The sequence below is a fragment of the Amborella trichopoda genome, chromosome 5 (genome assembly GCF_054954075.1).
Source record: "Amborella trichopoda isolate Santa Cruz 75 chromosome 5, AtrichopodaSantaCruz75HAP2 v2.0, whole genome shotgun sequence".
NCBI lineage: Eukaryota > Viridiplantae > Streptophyta > Magnoliopsida > Amborellales > Amborellaceae > Amborella > Amborella trichopoda.
Window position 1 is genome coordinate 11983359 of NC_142340.1, and position 18244 is coordinate 12001602.

General features: G+C 34.1%; 1 protein-coding gene across 5 annotated transcripts; it reads right to left on the bottom strand.

Annotated features, from left to right (window-relative positions):
• Positions 1–9550: 9550 nt before the first annotated feature.
• On the bottom strand, positions 9551–12763 carry LOC18443613 (large ribosomal subunit protein bL12c). 5 transcript variants are annotated; one of them, XR_966966.3, is made up of 3 exons: positions 12077–12763; positions 10083–10195; positions 9551–9995 (listed from the first exon to the last, which is right to left on the bottom strand). XR_966966.3 is itself a non-coding variant. In XM_011628534.3 (2 exons), exon 1 carries the CDS (start codon positions 12647–12649, stop codon positions 12095–12097), a length of 555 nt encoding a protein of 184 aa, XP_011626836.2. In that variant the 5' UTR covers positions 12650–12763; the 3' UTR covers positions 9551–9901; positions 12077–12094. The 5 variants fall into 5 exon arrangements, 4 of the variants coding, with proteins under 4 accessions (XP_011626836.2, XP_011626835.2, XP_011626834.2 ...); XM_011628534.3 differs by lacking the exon at positions 10083–10195 and having other exon boundaries at positions 9551–9901; XM_011628533.3 differs by lacking the exon at positions 10083–10195 and having other exon boundaries at positions 9551–9912.
• Positions 12764–18244: the final 5481 nt, after the last annotated feature.

The following is an 18244-nucleotide window of genomic DNA, read 5'->3' on the forward strand; positions in this document are numbered from 1 at the left end:
TAACTGTGCGATGAACTTTGGACGGTGATGAAAGTAAGTGAAATCACTGTTCCTATAGGCGTTGGAAAGAATTTTTTACATATGAAAAATACTACGCAAAACCTATAGGAAAAAATAAACAGTGATTTCTCCTACTCCCATCACCGTCCAAAGTTCATCGTACGGTCACGATTGCCCCAGTAGTGTTTCATTTTTTATTTTTTTTTTACAAATCGAAATGACCTAAAATTTGGAGTGTGTATTCATCAAAATAGAAGAATCTTTGAAAACTATAAAACAAATATTTTACATCAAAAGCATTGATCAAAATACCCAAGAAAAGATTCGGGGGTATTTTTATTAATTTATTTTCATGGATAATTTTTTTTATATATTTTTATTAGATGCGAATCAGTAAGATTTGCATACCCTCCAAATTTTAGGTCATTCCAATATGTAGAAAAAAAATGAAAAGTAAAACATTACCAGACAATTGTAACCGCGTGATGAAATTTGGATGATGATGATGGTAGGCGAAATCACTATTTATTTTCGTTTATAGGCATTGGAAAGACTTTTCATATATATATATATATATATATATATATATGGAAAATACTGAGATTATCCAACTAGCTCATATTAACATATGAGCCCAACGGCCCAAATTGAATATGAACCGATCTGATGATCATGATCTTATTTCGTATTTGAATTTTAGTTTTTTGTTTCTACGAATCCAAATCACTTGAAATATTATACGTGTATTCTTCAAAAATAGGAGAATGTAATAAAAATATCAAAAAAATAATTTGTAAGAAATAAATTGATCAAAATACCCCTTAAGAAGTTTTTGGGGGTATTTTGATCAATTTAATTATGTGAATAATTTTTTAAATATTTTTATTAGGTGTACCTTGATGAGAAGAATGGACGCCTAAAATATCAAGTTATTTGTATTCTTAGAAAAAAAAATTAAAATTCAAATACGTAATGAGATTGTGATCATTAGATCGGCCCATATTTAATCTAAGCTATTGGGCTCATATGTTGATTTTAACTAGTGGGTTAATCTCATATATATATATATATATATATATATATATATATATATATATATATATATAATGATCTTATAAGATCCTCCCACACCCATGTGTGTAGGACCCCAAAGGATCACCTTTAAATTTGACACAAATCTCTAGAAAAGTCAAGTTCTACACCCACGTGATTACTTTTTTAGAGATTTGTGTCAAATTTAATGGTGATATTTTGAAGTCCTACACACATGGGTGTGGGAGGATCTCATAGGATCATTGCTATATATATAAGGGGTGGGTATGGCTACAAAAAGAAGAGTGCCAAAAGAAAATAATTTCGTATGGAAAGAGTGTGGTTAGAGGAGAAAGAGGTGGTGGAGTTGATTAAGAGTACTTAGAGTAATACTTTTGTCCTTGGGTGGCTTGGCTTTCAAATTCATAATAAAACTTATTAATATTAAGCACAGATTGTTACAAAGGAAAAATGGAAAAAAAAATTCACAGGGAAAAATGGGGTGGATGGGTGTATGAGGCGGCTGGACCTTATCGAAATTCTATCCAGGGTAGAAGTAATATTGTGGAAGAAGAAGAGGAGGAGAGGGGAGGTTTGATGTTTGAATTATCCAAGAACCTTAAATTTGATGAGATGTATTGAAAGCAGCGATCTAAAGTTAAGTGGTTGAAGGAGGGAGACGCAACACAAAAAAATTTCATGTAATGGCAAGTTCTAGGAGAGAGAATGATATTTCAGCTATTGCTTTTGAAGGGGTAGATGTGAATGACATTGAGGCATAGGAGATGGAATTTGTGAAACGTTATCAGAAAGTATTTTTCAGTGAGACGCCTTTTCGGGTGAATTATCAGGGGTGCAATTCAAACGGTTATCGACTGGAATGACATGGAATCTTGAGAGGATGGTAACAGGGAATGAATTAAAGGCTGCTGTCTTTGCTTTGCCAGCAGATAAGGCCCCTGAGTCAGATAGATTTTCACTTATTTTCTTTCAAAAGTTTTTGGGATAATATTAAATTGGCTTTTTTGCTAATGGTGCAGGAGTTCTTTAAGAGTAGTATTATTCACAAGGGGATTAATGCAACGGTTATTGCTTTGATCCCAAAGCATTCGACTATATCCGGGATTTCTGATGTGCGCACAATTAGTCTTCTGACTAGTCTTTGTAAGATCATTGCAAAAATATTGGCGGAGAGACTAAAGAAGGTGCTTCAATATGTTATCTCCGGGCCACAAACAACCTTTATAAAGGTTCGTGTGATTATTAATAAAATGTTGATTATAGAAGAGTACATTCATTCAAGGAAGTTAAGTAGAGAGCTAGGGATTGTGTTAAAATTGGATATGGAGAAGGCCTATGATAGGGTTGAATGGTGTGTTTTGATGGAAATTATAAAGTGTATGGGATTTGGGGAGAAGTGGAGGTCCTGAATTAAGGGATGTTTATCTAGTGCTCACTTTTTGGTGTTAGTGAACGGATGTCCTAAAGGTTTTTTTAGAGCCACAAGGGGTATGTGCCAAGGTGATCAATTATCTCCAATTCTGTTTACTATGGTAGCTGAAGCTTTCAACATAATGATTTTGAATGTGGTGATTCGAGAACACTTTAATGGTTTTAAGGTTGCAAATAATACTGACTTGGTTATCATAAGCTTACAATATGCAGATAATAAGCTTGTTTTTTGTGGGGCAAAGGTGGAGGAAGTAGAAAGTATAAAGTGGATGCTTCAATGTTGTGAAAATGTTATGAGCTTAGGAGTTAACTTTCATAAAACTTCAATGGTTGGTATTGGATGTTCGTAGGAGTTGATGGAGGTACTGGCTGAGGAGATGGAGCGTAAGGTGGAAAATTTTCCTATCAAGTATTAGGAGTTTGGATTTCTGATTCAAAACTACCCAAATCAGTCTGGGATACCGTTGTTCAACGAGCTCATACTAAGCTTGATTATGAAAAACGAAGCATTCGTCTTTGGGAGGTAGATTAAATCTTATCCAAGCTTCTTTATCTAACTTGCCTATATATATGATGTCCTTGTTGGTAATGCCGATATCAATAAATAAGCATTTGGAATAGTTGATGAGGGATTTTCTTTAGGGGTCTTATGGAGATGGTCGAAAATACCATTTGGTTAATTGGGATAGAGAGTGTAGTCCAAAGAAGGATGGAAAAATGGGTATAAGGTGAGTGAAACTAGTAAAACAGGCATTGTTGGCACAATGGTGGTGGCGTTCTAGATTATGAGGTGATCAGCTATGGTTTGAGGTATTGGTCACTAAACATGTTCTTGATTCTACTGCTCAAATGGTTGCTAAAGGTAGAAGAGCTAACAATCAAACTCCCACGTGGAAAGGTATTGGTTGGGGACCGAAGCCTTAAAGTTTCAATTTCCATAGTTATTTGAATTATTTCAATTCTCTCGTAATCGGTTGCTGGATACTTTGAGTCAACAGTTTGTAGAGGTTATGAATCTTCTTGAAGGCCACCATGTTTCAAAATCAATGGATGATGATATGGTGTGGGAAGGCCAGAATGATGGACATTTTAGTGTCCGGTCAACATATGGTCTTTTATTTTATGATAGGTTGAGGTGGAATTGTGTATCCGTGAATAAAGTTTGGAGATGGCCAATACTGCTGAAAGTTCGTGGTTTCTTATGAATTTTATTTCAAGGCAGGACTATAACTGTGGACAATCTCATAAACAGCGGTAGAACTATGGTGAATGTGTGTCTTCTTTGTAAAGAGGATGCAGAATGTGGTAACCATCTTTTCTTATATTGTTCATTTTCTTATACTATTTGGTTTTGGCTATTTCAAATGTTGGGATTATCAATGGTTTTTCTTGAATCTCATGTTGAGATTTTGGAGCAGGGACAATGTAAGTTTATTTTGAGTTAGGCAAATGATTTGGCAGATTGCTAAGGCTGCGGTTTTATGAGAGATATAGAAGGAAAGAAATAATAGAGTTTCTGAAGGTAAAAATGGTGGAGTTGGATGCGGTGAAGCGAAAGATTATTCATAATATTTGGAGTTGGTTTTCTATCACTAAAGAAAGTTTTGGGATATCTACGGTTGATGTTTCGGTAAATCTTGCAAATTTAATGGACCTAAGGATGATTAAGGTTTGACCAAGATATATATGGTGTCCGTCGTTGAATAGTACTATCAAGTTGAACTTTGATGGGAGTTCACATGGTAATCTAGGTGCCGCATGTTGATAAAGGCACTTACCACTACCTTATCTCTAGATATTATGATAACCATGCCTCTCACCAAGAATAAGTCGAATAGTGAGAAATCCAAATATATGCCTAATGAATAATAAGATGATGCAATTTTGTATGCAGGAGTAATTGCATTAGATTATGTGAGGTAATTCTAAAACCTGGCGGGTTCGCTCACTAATGACCTAGCTACGGAACAAGGGAGGAATACATCATAAGGACCGGGGGCAAAAGCCAGCGTTATAGAGTCATGTGAACCTACCTAGTTGATAAGGCAATCCCAAATCCAAGGTTCAATGGAAAATCAAGATTTATGTGGAGATGTACTATGATAAGGAACTAGCTTAGTCAAATTCTTTGCCCCAACCACAAAGATGATGGAGAATGGGGTTGGGGTCGTGTTAGTAGCACCACTTGTACTTCAGTTAAGGTTTAAGTTTCCATTATCACTTAAAGTATTAAAAAAAAATCTCTAACAATTTCGAAAAAAAATAAGGACTCGTTATCTTCACGTAATTACCAAAAAAAAAAAAAAAAAAACCACGAAGATGATGCCTTGTTACACGAGGAGGTTGAATTTAATCTTAATGAGGGTCATAGACCCACTTTCAATGTTGATAGTCAGAATAGCACTCTTAATGGATTCACTTATATGAAGGTGGAAGTGGGGCCGTTTCTTATGAGAATCAAGAACTTATTACACCAGCATCTGAGATTGAAGCGCGTAGGAAGAATATATTAGCTTCAGTAAATACACAAAATAAAAAAATTCGTGTGTACTACGTGGGAGGTTTACCTATTATAAGAACAAAGTTCGTCCACTCGTAGGTAATGTTTCACATAATACTTTGAATGAGCAAATTTGCATAATTTTTGCAGTTCGACCAACGATCAAATTTATTTTTAACAAGTGGGGAATTGCTATTAAATAATTTTAATAGTAATTATTTAAAATTATTATTAAAATTAGTAATTTTAACGAGTGTGAAATGAGAGAGACAGTGGTAGGGGTGCGTTGGTGAGGTGCAGCTTTAAGAGCTTATTCAATTGATGCTATTCAATATTTATATTTTGAGGGGTTGCTGAATATGGTCATAATGCACCTATATGAACAACAGTTTGAACACAGGAAGAGCTAGCCGTTGGAGAACATTTCATGTGCCATGAACTCCCTCTTGTAATACATATGCTATGGTCCCGGTTAAAGACATTCAATTTCACCTTATTAAAATCCACTCAATTCTTCTCTCAAACTCTATTATAAAGGTGCGTTTGTTCTTAAAGAAATGTTTTTAATTTTCTACGGGTTCCACGTTTGACACACGGTTTCTATCGTTTTTTAACAAAGTTCCCATTTCTTTGTAAAAACATGAAAGATTAAGTTCTTAAGAGATGAAGGAACTTAATCTTTCATAACGTTTTTGTTGCTCACTATTCACTATGCATAATATAAATACATAATATTAGTATTATTAATATGATATGATATAATATAATATTATTATAACATAATATTATAAAATACAATATCATATAATATTGTATTTTATAATATTTTTCTACATTATATATTATATATTTATTTTATTAATGTAATTTATATTATATAGTATATATTGATTACATATTATATGTAGAATATAGTATTAATATACATATTTATACTATATTATATTATATATATTTCTTATATCTTGTATAATATTTATATTAGTATTTATTGTATTATATATAATATTTATATTCTTATGTTAAATATATAAAATACATCATATTATATATTATATTTATACTGTTGATATATATATATATATGTTATCCAACATAGTACTTAAGACTTTTTAATATTTCAACAGGTTATTAAACACATTACTCAAAATTTATTTAAATTTTTTAAAACAAAACATTCAACTTTTCAAAAAATATCTTTTCAGCTCTTTTCAATAGCATGTAATCTGGTTTTCAATAGATACTCAAATGTAACATCCCTAATGAAGATTCGTTCCCACTTTTATAACCACCCTTTTCTAGCGCGAACGGTGTGCTATGACAGGAACGGCTGGCTCATGTTGGGAACGAGTGCCTAAAATATCATATTGGTACAATGTAAGTACATCTTTGAACATGACATAAATTGGGCTTGGGAGTTAGCAATCTTTGCCATACTACATCTTATTCGATTCTTACCAAACAAAAAAAAAAAACATTTTTGCACTAATGTTTTAAAAAATCAATCGAGTTTAGAACATTGTTTGGAAAATTGCTCGATCTAACCGTTAGCCACCTGGTTAGATCAGAATTGGCCAGTGGCCAGTTCTGGTTTTGAGCGATTAGGGTGATCAATCGGTATTTTAAAAAAAAAATTCAAAAAATATATATAAATTCTTAAAAATAAAAAATTTGATTTGTAATGTATTTTTAAATATTCTTTACATTATGGTAAAGATTAAAATTTGTTTTGGTCTTTAATACTCACTTTTATATTTTCCTATCTTTTTTAGACAATTTTAAAAATAACCCTAAAATATAAAATTAAAATCCATTTTTTTCATTATTTTTCAACTTCATTTGAATGTGTTATATTTTAATCATTTTTATATGTTTTTTATATTTTAGTAGATTTTTTTTGGCATATTTTTTATGTTTTTTCAACATTTTTTTTACCACCCGGGGACTTGCCCGATTAGAACGGTTGAATCAGCCGATTTACCGGTTAGGCCGGTTGAACCACTTCCAAACCCATATCCGATTAACCGTTCCGGTTCGATTTTGCGAACACTAGTTTAGAATTACCCGATCAAAATTGAAATCGGTATGTAAAATGGAATCTGGAACCAGTTTGGTTTTCCTAAAGTCGCTCCATTCCATCAAAGAAACTAATGATTCTGTCCGAAAATCCAGTCGATTCGACAACAATAGCTTTTAAGCTTTTTGAGAGAGAAAACCCCAAATTGAGTTTTCCCTTGTCCCTCATTCTTCAACCATTTTATCTGATATTTTAGGCATTTCATTTCCATTTAACCGATCTATCAAATGATCGTGACAAACTATTGGATTGAAATGCAAATTGAAGAAATCATAGCAACAATTTGGAGGAGTCTTTTACTGTTTTCACTATTGGTGCCTATTCTCTCAGTTGTCATCCAATTTTTGTGAAATTCGAAGCATTTTTTTTTGTTTGTTTCTCAATTTTCTAGTTGTAAAACCAAAGAACCAAAGAACTGTAGAAATCATTCATCCGGAAACAAACTGAAAATCTTTTAGGCATTAAGCGTTTGAATTCAAATGATCTGTACAACCATGGTTTGAGATTTTGAATTCAATTTGATAAATAACTAGATTCAAATCATTTGAACCTCCAATGGGTTTACTTTTGTTACACGATCTTTTTATTTAAATCAATATGCAATGATAAAAAAAAAAAATCCGGAATGATTTGAATCATTCAAATCTGTGTTTTTTTTTCTTCTGAAATTTTCATCACTCTGCATTCTCGATCCAAATAAGTCCTGGAACCAGCAGAGATTGAATATTTCCACTGAAACAGTGGTTTGTAGCCAGACAAATTAGACAATACAAAGCTAAAATTTTTGGTTGTTTCTTGAGAGCGAGGAAGATGTTTCACAATCACTGCAAACACAAACCAGGAATGCATAAAATAATGCAGCCTCGGCGAAAGGGAACCTCCATACCAGCCTTTGGATTAGGTTCAAACCAGGGAGGGAGAGAGAGGGAGTTGTAATGGAAAGATTGCAAGGACTGACCTTCTACATTCTATTTCCTCATGGGAAACAACTAGAGAAATATTTAAAAATAACCAAACTGAATAACTTGAGAGAGAGACAGAGATGTAATAGGAAGATTGGAAGGAAGGAGCTTCTACATTCTATTTCCCCTGAGAAACCAGTGAAAACCTTAGAAAATAACAAAACTAGTGAATTGCTTGAGTGAAAAGATTCAAAACTGAGATAGGCCCCAGTATAAACTAGGTTGAGCACCAGAGGAAGAGAGCAATTAAATCTCCTTATCACATCAACAACTGCATGCATCCTATGAAAACAATGCAAAGAAAACAATGCTCTGTTGCAGTAAAATCAAGAAATCCAAAATGGAGTAAAGATTCATGAACAAAATGAAGAGCATAAACTAAATTTCAATCAACAAACACAGCACTCAAGAGATCCACGAAACTAAATTTCAATCAACAAACACAGCACTCAAGAGAACCATGCATACTAAAAAAACTGATCCACGGAATGCTCCGTACATACAAAACAGAATGAACAGAACCCTTCTTTTGGTATTCATTTGATGAAAATCGCAGTATAATAGAAGTGATACGTAACCTTGAGTTTTATGTTGGGTTGTTTATAACGGAAAATTCTGTCAGCATAACATGCAGTCACAGAAGGTATACTGGATACCTAGATTCATGTGCAATATTGATTTAATTCTAAGATTGAAAGATCGTAGAAACATATGAGTCGGGCACGAGTATCTTACACAATTTACAGAATTTTACGAATCTCAAATGTTTAGCAAACCACCCTAGAGTTATAGATAATCTTGATAAATACTAAATATTCAACAGACCTCAGTATCTCCCTAGTGGCATCAATTGGTTCAGAAGCATAAGATTTCTATCGACCTTTAAGATTTACATAATCACTAAATCCCTCAGAATGATGATCAAATAATCCAAGTCAATAGGGTAGATAACAACAATTTCAATATATAACCCTAATTCCCATCAGGAGTCACAAACTCTAATGCTGCAAATCTATTTCAAGAGCTTTGTGTTCACATCTGAGATTCAAGCTTTGTAGCTCACATGGGTTCTCTCTCTAAATTTATGTATTGGGTTTCCCACATAATTATAGGCTGAGAAAAAGTAAAGATGAAAAGATTTTAATTCAAAAAAAATGTTCTGAACGTTTCTTAATGGCTTTTGAAGTCCTCACATAAATTTAGTTTCCTTTTAATCCCAGACTTATCAAAATGAAGTTCTCTGAAATCTTTTTTTGCTACATTATATTCTCTGAAATCCTAAACTACAACCTCCAAGTATTGGCCTCGTAAGAAGCCCGTTTGTCAGTTAGGAAGGGTTAGCATGACTTTGAGGCATTACAACTAAACTGCAATTCTCTTTAAATGCCATTCTAGTCATGCATGACAGCTGATAGTTTCCTAATAGAATCAACCCAAGTGACTCTCTCATAGTTTAGAGTATCTGAATTTAAAGGACTGCACAGAAGCTAACACACCAATCACCATGCCATGCATCTGCAACCTGAATAGCCCAATCAGTGTACGTAGATGTATATTGCATTAGGCTTTCAATTGCATAAGAGCTAGGAACAAAAAATTATCTAAAGCAGTTATGCAGTACAAACTACATAATGCAAAAGATCCACTATTGTTCTCATACCTCACTTCATCTCAAGCTCAATAGTAGCTTAGCGTCTAGTTATAATATCATGAGTCAAAATTCATTCTACGAAAGAAACCTCAAGATGCAGTATAGTCTGTTATCTACGAGCAAATTTCATGTCTGTGGTATTTCACTGGAATTCACATGCATGTCAACGCCAGCAAACAGATTTCGAATAATCCAAATACAATAAGCACTCCCCAAGATGCAACCACCTGTCAGCAGCCTGAGAAAATATTATTTTATTCACCAACTTGGGAAAAAGAAATGGTAGCCTGTCAATGTTCAGGAGGCAAATTATCATGCCTCCTAGAAAGAAAATCAATGTCAGCATAAATGTCATTCAAAATTACCCAATTTACCCAAGAATGATGAAAACAATAACCATATAGCTACCTAAGACAGAAGCCTTGTGCACTTAGTTACATGATTCCAGGTAAAACCCTCTAAGCAATTGCAAGCACTTGCACTGACTTGTTTTAAAGAGCTGTAGTTTTGAATATTATACCCTGTTTCAATTAGAGGAACCGAAATGGATTATATTTCAATTTAAAATCTTAACTTCAAAAGATTTCCTTTCACCAACAATCTTACAGGGAATGGAGATAAATACTAGATAAATACTAGAGGAACAATTTTGCAGCAGCATATTAGGCATTTACTTGAAATCAAAGCAAAATATCCATTATAAACACACTTCAACATAGAATAAAGTGGTAGGCCTTGAAAATCTTTAAATCAAACCAAAGCACTCTGTGAACCCAAAAACAGTTCAAGGCAAAGGTATACACCAGAAATCCAAAAAAATATGCTGAAGTACTCCACTGGAAACAGACGTTTCATAAACATAAAACAAAAACTCAATATGGAACTTAACTGAAAATCAAAGAAGAATATGCTACAAATTTTTAAAACAAGTGGAACCCAAAAAGCAAAAGAAATTATTTTGAATTTATCATATAGAAAATATTTTGAATTTATCATATAGATTAACTGTAGAAATAAGGCATGCCTCAATAACTCATGGGAAAAGGTTGTTCCAATGCTGAAAAACCTTCTAATCTTGACCTCGAGAGATACAGATATAAAATAAAAAAATAAAAAGATTTTCAAGTCCCAAAAATGCTACATCTTGTAAGACATTATTATGTACACTATCCATTCTCAAGATTTTCATGTGATTGTAGACATGCTCAATCTGTAACATTTTTTGAGATTTAAATTCCATAATTCGATATGAAGTAGTTTCCAGGTCATCATTGAAATTTGCATTACCAAATTACATATCATGACAAGCTTTGGAGGCCTTAATAGGATTGTTTAAGGTTGACACCTTATACAAACCACACCCATAAAGAAAAGTATAAATGAAAAACAAAAGAATGGTGCAACCTCTCAGCTCAAATAGGTGAGATTCAAAGCGTTTTAAACCAGAATGAAACTCGAATATATCTATGCAATATATGATCATAATGCCCTTTCTAAAATGCCCCATGTGGTTCACATGAACATTAAGCTACCGGCATTAATATCATTGATGAGCTTTGGTGTAATAAGAGAAAATGTTTAGTCATTACAAAGTTTAACTGAACTTTCTGTAGTGTCATCGAATGTAATAGATCCATAAAATAATAGGTAATTAAATATCTTCAACAACTATTGTCTCTATTGACATTACTTCATGTATTATGATTCTAAGGCTTAGATATTTTCAAAATGCTTTTTGGAATTTATTTGTAGAATTGTAGTCAATTAGTAATTCAATCAAACAATTCTTGAATGACAGGCTTAATGCTCAGTTAGAGAAAAGAAGGGAAATTGCGGACATTTAACAAATTTTGGGGTGTGCAGTCTAAAAATTTCCAGAAAATCTTAAGGCATTCCAGTATCCAGAGAATGTTGTATCAATCATAAAAAAGCAGAAAGAAATCCATCAAATCCCCGCAAACCAGTTCAAATCCCATGGATAGTTGGGGCTTTCCAATCTTAAAATATATTTTTTCCATCCCCAATGATTCTCATCATTGCATTTTGTTCTCTTTATTTATCAAATTTCATTAAACTCACACGAATTACATACTTCTTTTGTTACTCCAAATTTCAGTTATGAAAACTCCTTTGGTTTTGCCAATCGAAACCGTTGCCCATTTCTTCCAATTCTTAAAACACCAAAAAATTTGTTCAAACTAGAATCCAGGTTTTCGGTCTCAATGAAAAGCCGAGAATCATGAAATTTCTGCATCATTTAAGTATTTGAGTCTCAACAAAAAACCACAAACTACAAAAAGGTCAAAATAAAATAGAAAATTATACAATTCCCCAACTAACAAGGAAAAAAAGGATAAACAACCCTAAAAACCACATAAGACCAAGAAAAATGGGCGGCATACCTTCTTACAAACTAGAACTCAAACAATTGAGATCTTTGCCCCCACCGCCTCGAGCTGCTTCTTCGCATCCTCTGCTTCCTCCTTCGAAATCCCCTCTCTGAACTTCTTGGGTAACCCCTCAATAAGGTCCTTAGCCTCCTTCAAAGCCAAGTTCGTCAGAGCTCTAACCACTTTAATGGTGGCTATACGAACATTACTGGGAACCTCCTCAATAACTACATCGAACTCAGTCTTCTCTTCAACAACAGGAGCAGCTGAAGCATCAGCAGCTCCACCTGCAACACCCGGAACTGCAATAGCAGGTGCGAAAGAAGCCGCAGAGACACCGAGCTTGTCCTGTAACCAATCGACAAGGCCTCGAGCCTCTTCAAGAGTGAGGCCGGAAATCTCTTCACCCAATTTCTCTATCTTGAGGGAAGTAGCAGCGGTGGCCTTAACAATGGCAGGGAAACCATGGGTCCATCGAGTTGGGCGCATGGAAATTTGGGTTATTCTGAGGTTTGGAGATGTGGGTTTTTGGTTGAGAGAGGAGCTGAGGTGGAGGAGCGAGTTGGTGGAGAAAGTAGCGGCCATTTTCCCTCTCTCTCTCTCTCTCTTTTCTCTTTCTCTCTCTACTGTTATGGAGAGAAATGCAGCGAGAAGAAACGAAGTGGGTTTTCTCTGAATTCTCAAGACTCAGTGAGGAGCGGGGTGAGAGAGGATAAGGGGTTAAAGATAAGAGGGAGAGGGGGGAAGATAAAAGGACATGGGTGAGGGTTGTGAAAAAATGCCAACTCAGTTTGAGCGTAATACAAAAGTAGCCTTGGAAACAAGTCGGGCCTGGGCTGGGCCTCCCCAGCCCTAGGCTCGCCTGGTGCTATCAGGGCGGAAGAGTCCCTAGTCCAATCTCAGCCCTAGCCTTATTTGGGGCAGCGCCTGGTGAGCGGACCAAATACGACAAAGATAAACAAAAAACAATATGGGCCGAAGGGGCCCTAGCCCTACTCAAGTCAGACCGAGCTCAAGAATGGGGTTGGGGTCATCGTGATAGCATTACTTGTGTTACAGCTAAAATCTAGATTTCTATTATCACTTAACGCGTTAAAAAACCACTAATGATTTAAAAAAATGGGTAGGGACTTAATCGCTGCTACTTAATTATCCAACAAAAAATAGTCACAGCAATCGGAGTTGGGCCAAATATACTAAAAATAAATATATTTCATACCTAGCCGTCCTTTCCTCATGCCACATTTTGTATCCCACGTGCTTGGTTTTTGGACTGGGCCGGGCTAACTAACCCATTCTTAGCTCTGACCTTACTTTAATTGATTGCTTTGGAAGGTGTACTATTGATCCACATGATATAATATTTTGATCATAAAGTTCGCCATTGTCTGATAGATGGCTTGGACAGTGATGGAGAAACAATGGTATATAGTTGGATTACAAACATGGTTTGATTGCTTCACTCTTCCTCCATCACCGTCCAACCTATTGATTGAATAGAGATAGCATTATCTTTTCATGATCTATTGTAGAACTAAAACACTTGGGCATTTGTGAGCAAAGTGAAAATTGTGTTTGGTAAGCTTAGTACCAGAGTATCGTCTTTTTTTGAAGTTTGATATTAAGGGGTCGTTTGGATACCTGAAAATATATTGTCTGTAAAATATATTACTAGCGTAATACAATACTGCGTGATATATTATCTACAAATAGATTGTTACTATTTGGGTAGTATTTAGATGCAACCTATAAAATACATTGTTACTGTTTGGCTATGTTTGGAAAAAATATAGAAAATACATTATCAACATTTTACCAATACTCGACTATAAATTAACATTTCTTTCTTTTTTGTAATAAAATTCCATTCAAATGCGGAATTAAAGTCATCATCACACCATTCCAAAAAAATTTTCTAATAATAATATTATCACCATTCTAGAGAGAGAGAGAGAAATAAATATATTAATAATCAAAATTCCAAAGATAGAGAAAGTGCAAAGTATTGATATTAATCGTTACCATTTTAAAAAGAGAATGAGAGCGTGAATTAAAATTGTCATTGTTCCAACAAGATTTACTAATGTTATCATCGATATAGAAACTGATAGAGACGTTCATCATCATCCACTAAAAGGGAGAGAGATAATATATGTGTGTGTGTGTGTTTTAGAGAGTAAGTATAGCAATTCAACCTAAGTCCAAAAACCAACTCGGTCAAATAAAGAGAGAGAGAGAGATGGCATATATCAGGATTCAGAAAAAGAGCTCCAAAAATTCAAGAGAGAGATTCCCAAATGATGAAAAGTGGGTTTCTAATATAATAAAAAGTCCAAGGAACAACCATCTACAAGGTCACCATGGAGTATGAATAGTTGTCTGATAATTTCAACAGCATGTATCATATTATGTTTAGTGACACATAAATTATGCTGCCAATAAGCTATCTATACTTTGTAAGATTACAGTTCACCTTGATTAATAAAAGAATGCACCAAAATTCATATAAGATATAATCTAAACTCCAAATAAAATTCCTAAATTGTAGATAGAGAGAGAGAGAGAGAGAGAGAGAGAGAGAGAGAGAAACTATATCAAGATTCAGAAAAAGAGCTCGAAAAACTCAAGAGGGAGATTCCAAATGATGAATCATACAAACATCTTAAAAGAAAATCCATAGAGAGATACCCACACACAAAAAGCAATTATCATATAACCAAAACCCAAATAGAAAAACGATTGACCTTATGAAATAAATATTGGTAACTACTGTTTGAGAACCCCATGATAAAGATTTTATAAACCTTTTATAATTATTGATTTTAAGTAAACTAAAATAATAAGAACAAGCCAAATCAACCTATAACTTTACTGATTTTATGAAAACTAGAGTAACAAAGAATGAACCAAATCAACCTAATCTTACCAGCTCAAATCAACCCCTTTGGCTTGTAAAATATTTACTGTTGTAAGAATCTTTTACCTACCAAACCCTAATTTTATAGGACATTAGAAAAACGAAAGCCCTGAATATTTAAGGGTAGATTTATATCATAGAAAAATAGGTAAAACCCTAATTTTTTAGGACAATGATTTCATGCAACCGTTGTATAGTAATATGAAGCAACAACCTTAAAAAACCATCTTATGGCCATTTGTTTGATTCAAATTTTGAAATACACACTCTTTTCATTCTAATGAACAATCACAAAAAAAGAAAAAATTGAACACGCAACCTAAAAAGTATTTTTTTAGCCCAATTAACATAGGCCGTTCATTTTGGTAAGATGCTTAGATCTAGGCCTTAGAAGGGCTTTTTCATTTCCAATTTTTTTGGATGGATTTATTATCATTAGATGAACAATGTTAAAAACGACAAAAATGATTTTGAGTTTATAAAGGCTAAGATCTTGAAATTCACAAAATAAATGGTCTAGATTCGTTTTTGGAAGGGACTCATTTTGACCATATCTAGGGTTCAAATTGAACTTTTACTTTTGAGAGCAGACGGCGAGTTGATTATTGAGATGAAGAGAGTGTGTGTGCAAAATTTGGGATTATACAACTACCACAAATATAGTTTTCTAGAAGTGTCATTGCATTGTATTGTGATACAACCATTGCATTGGATCATTGCTCGATTTTTTAACAGAGAGAGATAAATTGCTCTTACTTGGATACGGTAAGAGAGACAGATGCTGACTTGGACACGGTGAGAGAGAAATTGCTCTTACTGGGACACAGTGAGAGAGGTTGCTCTAAGAGAGAGAAAGACAACAATTTTACTCGAGGTTGCTCTAAGTTTGTTGCTATGAGAGAGAGGTAGTAAATTTGCTCGCAGAGGTTACTCGTACGGCTTGCTTGTAGAGAGACCACAGAGAAAGGAGGCTCGAAGAGGGACAGAGAAGATATATTGAGTTAGCAGCGAAGGGATTTGGAGAAATGACGCATAACAATTAATCGTGGGCACCCCGTAATTGATTTCTTAGCTTTCCGACGTGTAATAGTATTCACGATATTTGGGGAAATGACGCGTAATCTATTTTCATTTCCTTAATGACGCGTAATCTATTTTCATTTCCTTACTCTTTAGGTGTACCCAAACACTGAAAACGCTAGATTTTCTTGTAATCTGTTTCCTTGTAATGGATTTTCAAGTATCCAAACGACCCCTAAGAGTACCAAATACTTTCACTTTTAAATTTTTATGGTTGTTCAGTATTACCATACTTTATTAAAGGAATGGATATGTTCGGTACCAAACAAGGCTTTTCGGCATCAAAATTGCGTCCTTGAGCATAGTTTAGCTGTGCGTCTTACGCAATTTATGGTTGATGCCTTATGAAAATATCACCCTTAATTTGAAAATAATGTACTATTTTTACAAATTTTTCATTAGTTACCTTATGCATTCTTCATTTAAAATTTTGGTGTATTGTCTAAATTCTAATCATAGAGTAGGAAATTTTATTTAAAATAGGAAACTAAAAATTGTGTCGGACCGGCTTGTCCCTATTGAAGTCGGTTCGACACAATACCTATAGAAGCCAGTCCAGAACAATACCTACTGAGGCCAGTCAGGCACAATGTGTGTCGGACAATGCTTTAATAGGGACCAGTTTCATTAACGTGTGTGCCGGTTTGGTTTTAATAGGGACAAAAAACAAAGACAAATATGCATTTATGAAGGGGTATTTTTGTGAAAAAAAAATATTTATTTCCTTAGGGGGGTTGAATGAAAAAAAACAGTGTTAGAATTAAGCGATGTGGTTTAAAAAAATATTAAGAGAGACATGCCTAAACAGTTGTTCTTTTTCTCTTTTTCTTTTTCATATTTTTTTTTGGAGAGGGGGGGTTTATAATTTTTCCAAACTTTTATTGGATCTTTTTTTTTTGGGGTAATTCAATTGGGAAGACAGGTTACCCATTTTTTGGAATAGTTTTATGAGTTAGTTTTTTTAAGGTGTTTGTGGGATGGTGTAAGTGGGAATGAAAACAATAACGTCGTGACTAAGGTACGGGGGTGCTACCACCACGAACTAACCCTTTTCCTGTCGATGAACAATGATTGACAGAAGGGCATTGAGGGAGTTGTTTATATGGAATCAGATATGAATATATTATACTTTTCCTTTACATGTGCGCGTGCGCACACAATCATTTATGCATGCGTATTGATTGGAACGACAATGTTCATGATTCATAGAATGCGATTGATAAACTTCATGATTCATTAAAATTCATATCCCTTTTTACTTGGGGATTGTATACTACGATACTATTTATCATTGTTACAAGGAGGCCACAATTACTTCTAGTCATTAGATATCAAATTGGATGGCTTAGAATATATGTTATGAAGTTCAAGAAGCTTTCTTTAAGAAAAAATCGCTAACCCCACTGCCCCCTCCCAATTTTAACTTTCTAGACATCCATGCCCTCAACACTTAGGATTCCACCCTATGTACCCAAATACTATACTATCCCCCCCCCCCCCCCCCCGAAAGTTAAAAAGTTTAAAAGGTGCTTTTCTTTGGATAAAAATCATCCAATTTGACCCATACTTACTTAACCTACCTTTTTTTTTCTATTTTTTTTGTTCCTAACCTAAAAATATGTCGGACTAAGTCCGGTTCGGCACAAAAAATTTCATAGAGCCGGTCCAGCAGTAGTATTTGGGGTTTTTTTAGTGTTTTAAAAAATTGTGGGGGAAGGATGTCTATAGAGTAGAGTCAAGGTAGGTTTATATATATATATATATATATATATATATATATATATATATATATATAATTTTGAATCTAGTCAATAATAGCACACTTACAACTACTCGATTTAAAATCTGACTGACAAGAGTGATTGTGACATCTTTGTATCAAAAGTAAAAGTCCATTTGAATACTTTTCCTTACCTCCAGTATCTTCATAGTTCTTGATAAATACATAATAGAAAAGGAAATATATCTCAATACCCCATATTTTTAGGTTTCATTTCACAATAGACTCAAAGTTTTAAAAGATATCTTGAGGCATAAAATTTGCAGATTTTATTTCTTTTAACCCCTTGAGCTAATTTAAACCTGTTTTTTTTATGTCAAACAAATACAAAAATACAATGCTTTTCTAAAAGCCATTATCCCAAAGTTCTCTCTTTCTCTCTCCCTGCACCCCTTCTCTCTCT

Bases quoted from the DNA above. Each gene is read 5' to 3' on its own strand.
- LOC18443613 (XM_011628534.3), bottom strand. From the start codon at position 12,649: ATGGCCGCTACTTTCTCCACCAACTCGCTCCTCCACCTCAGCTCCTCT.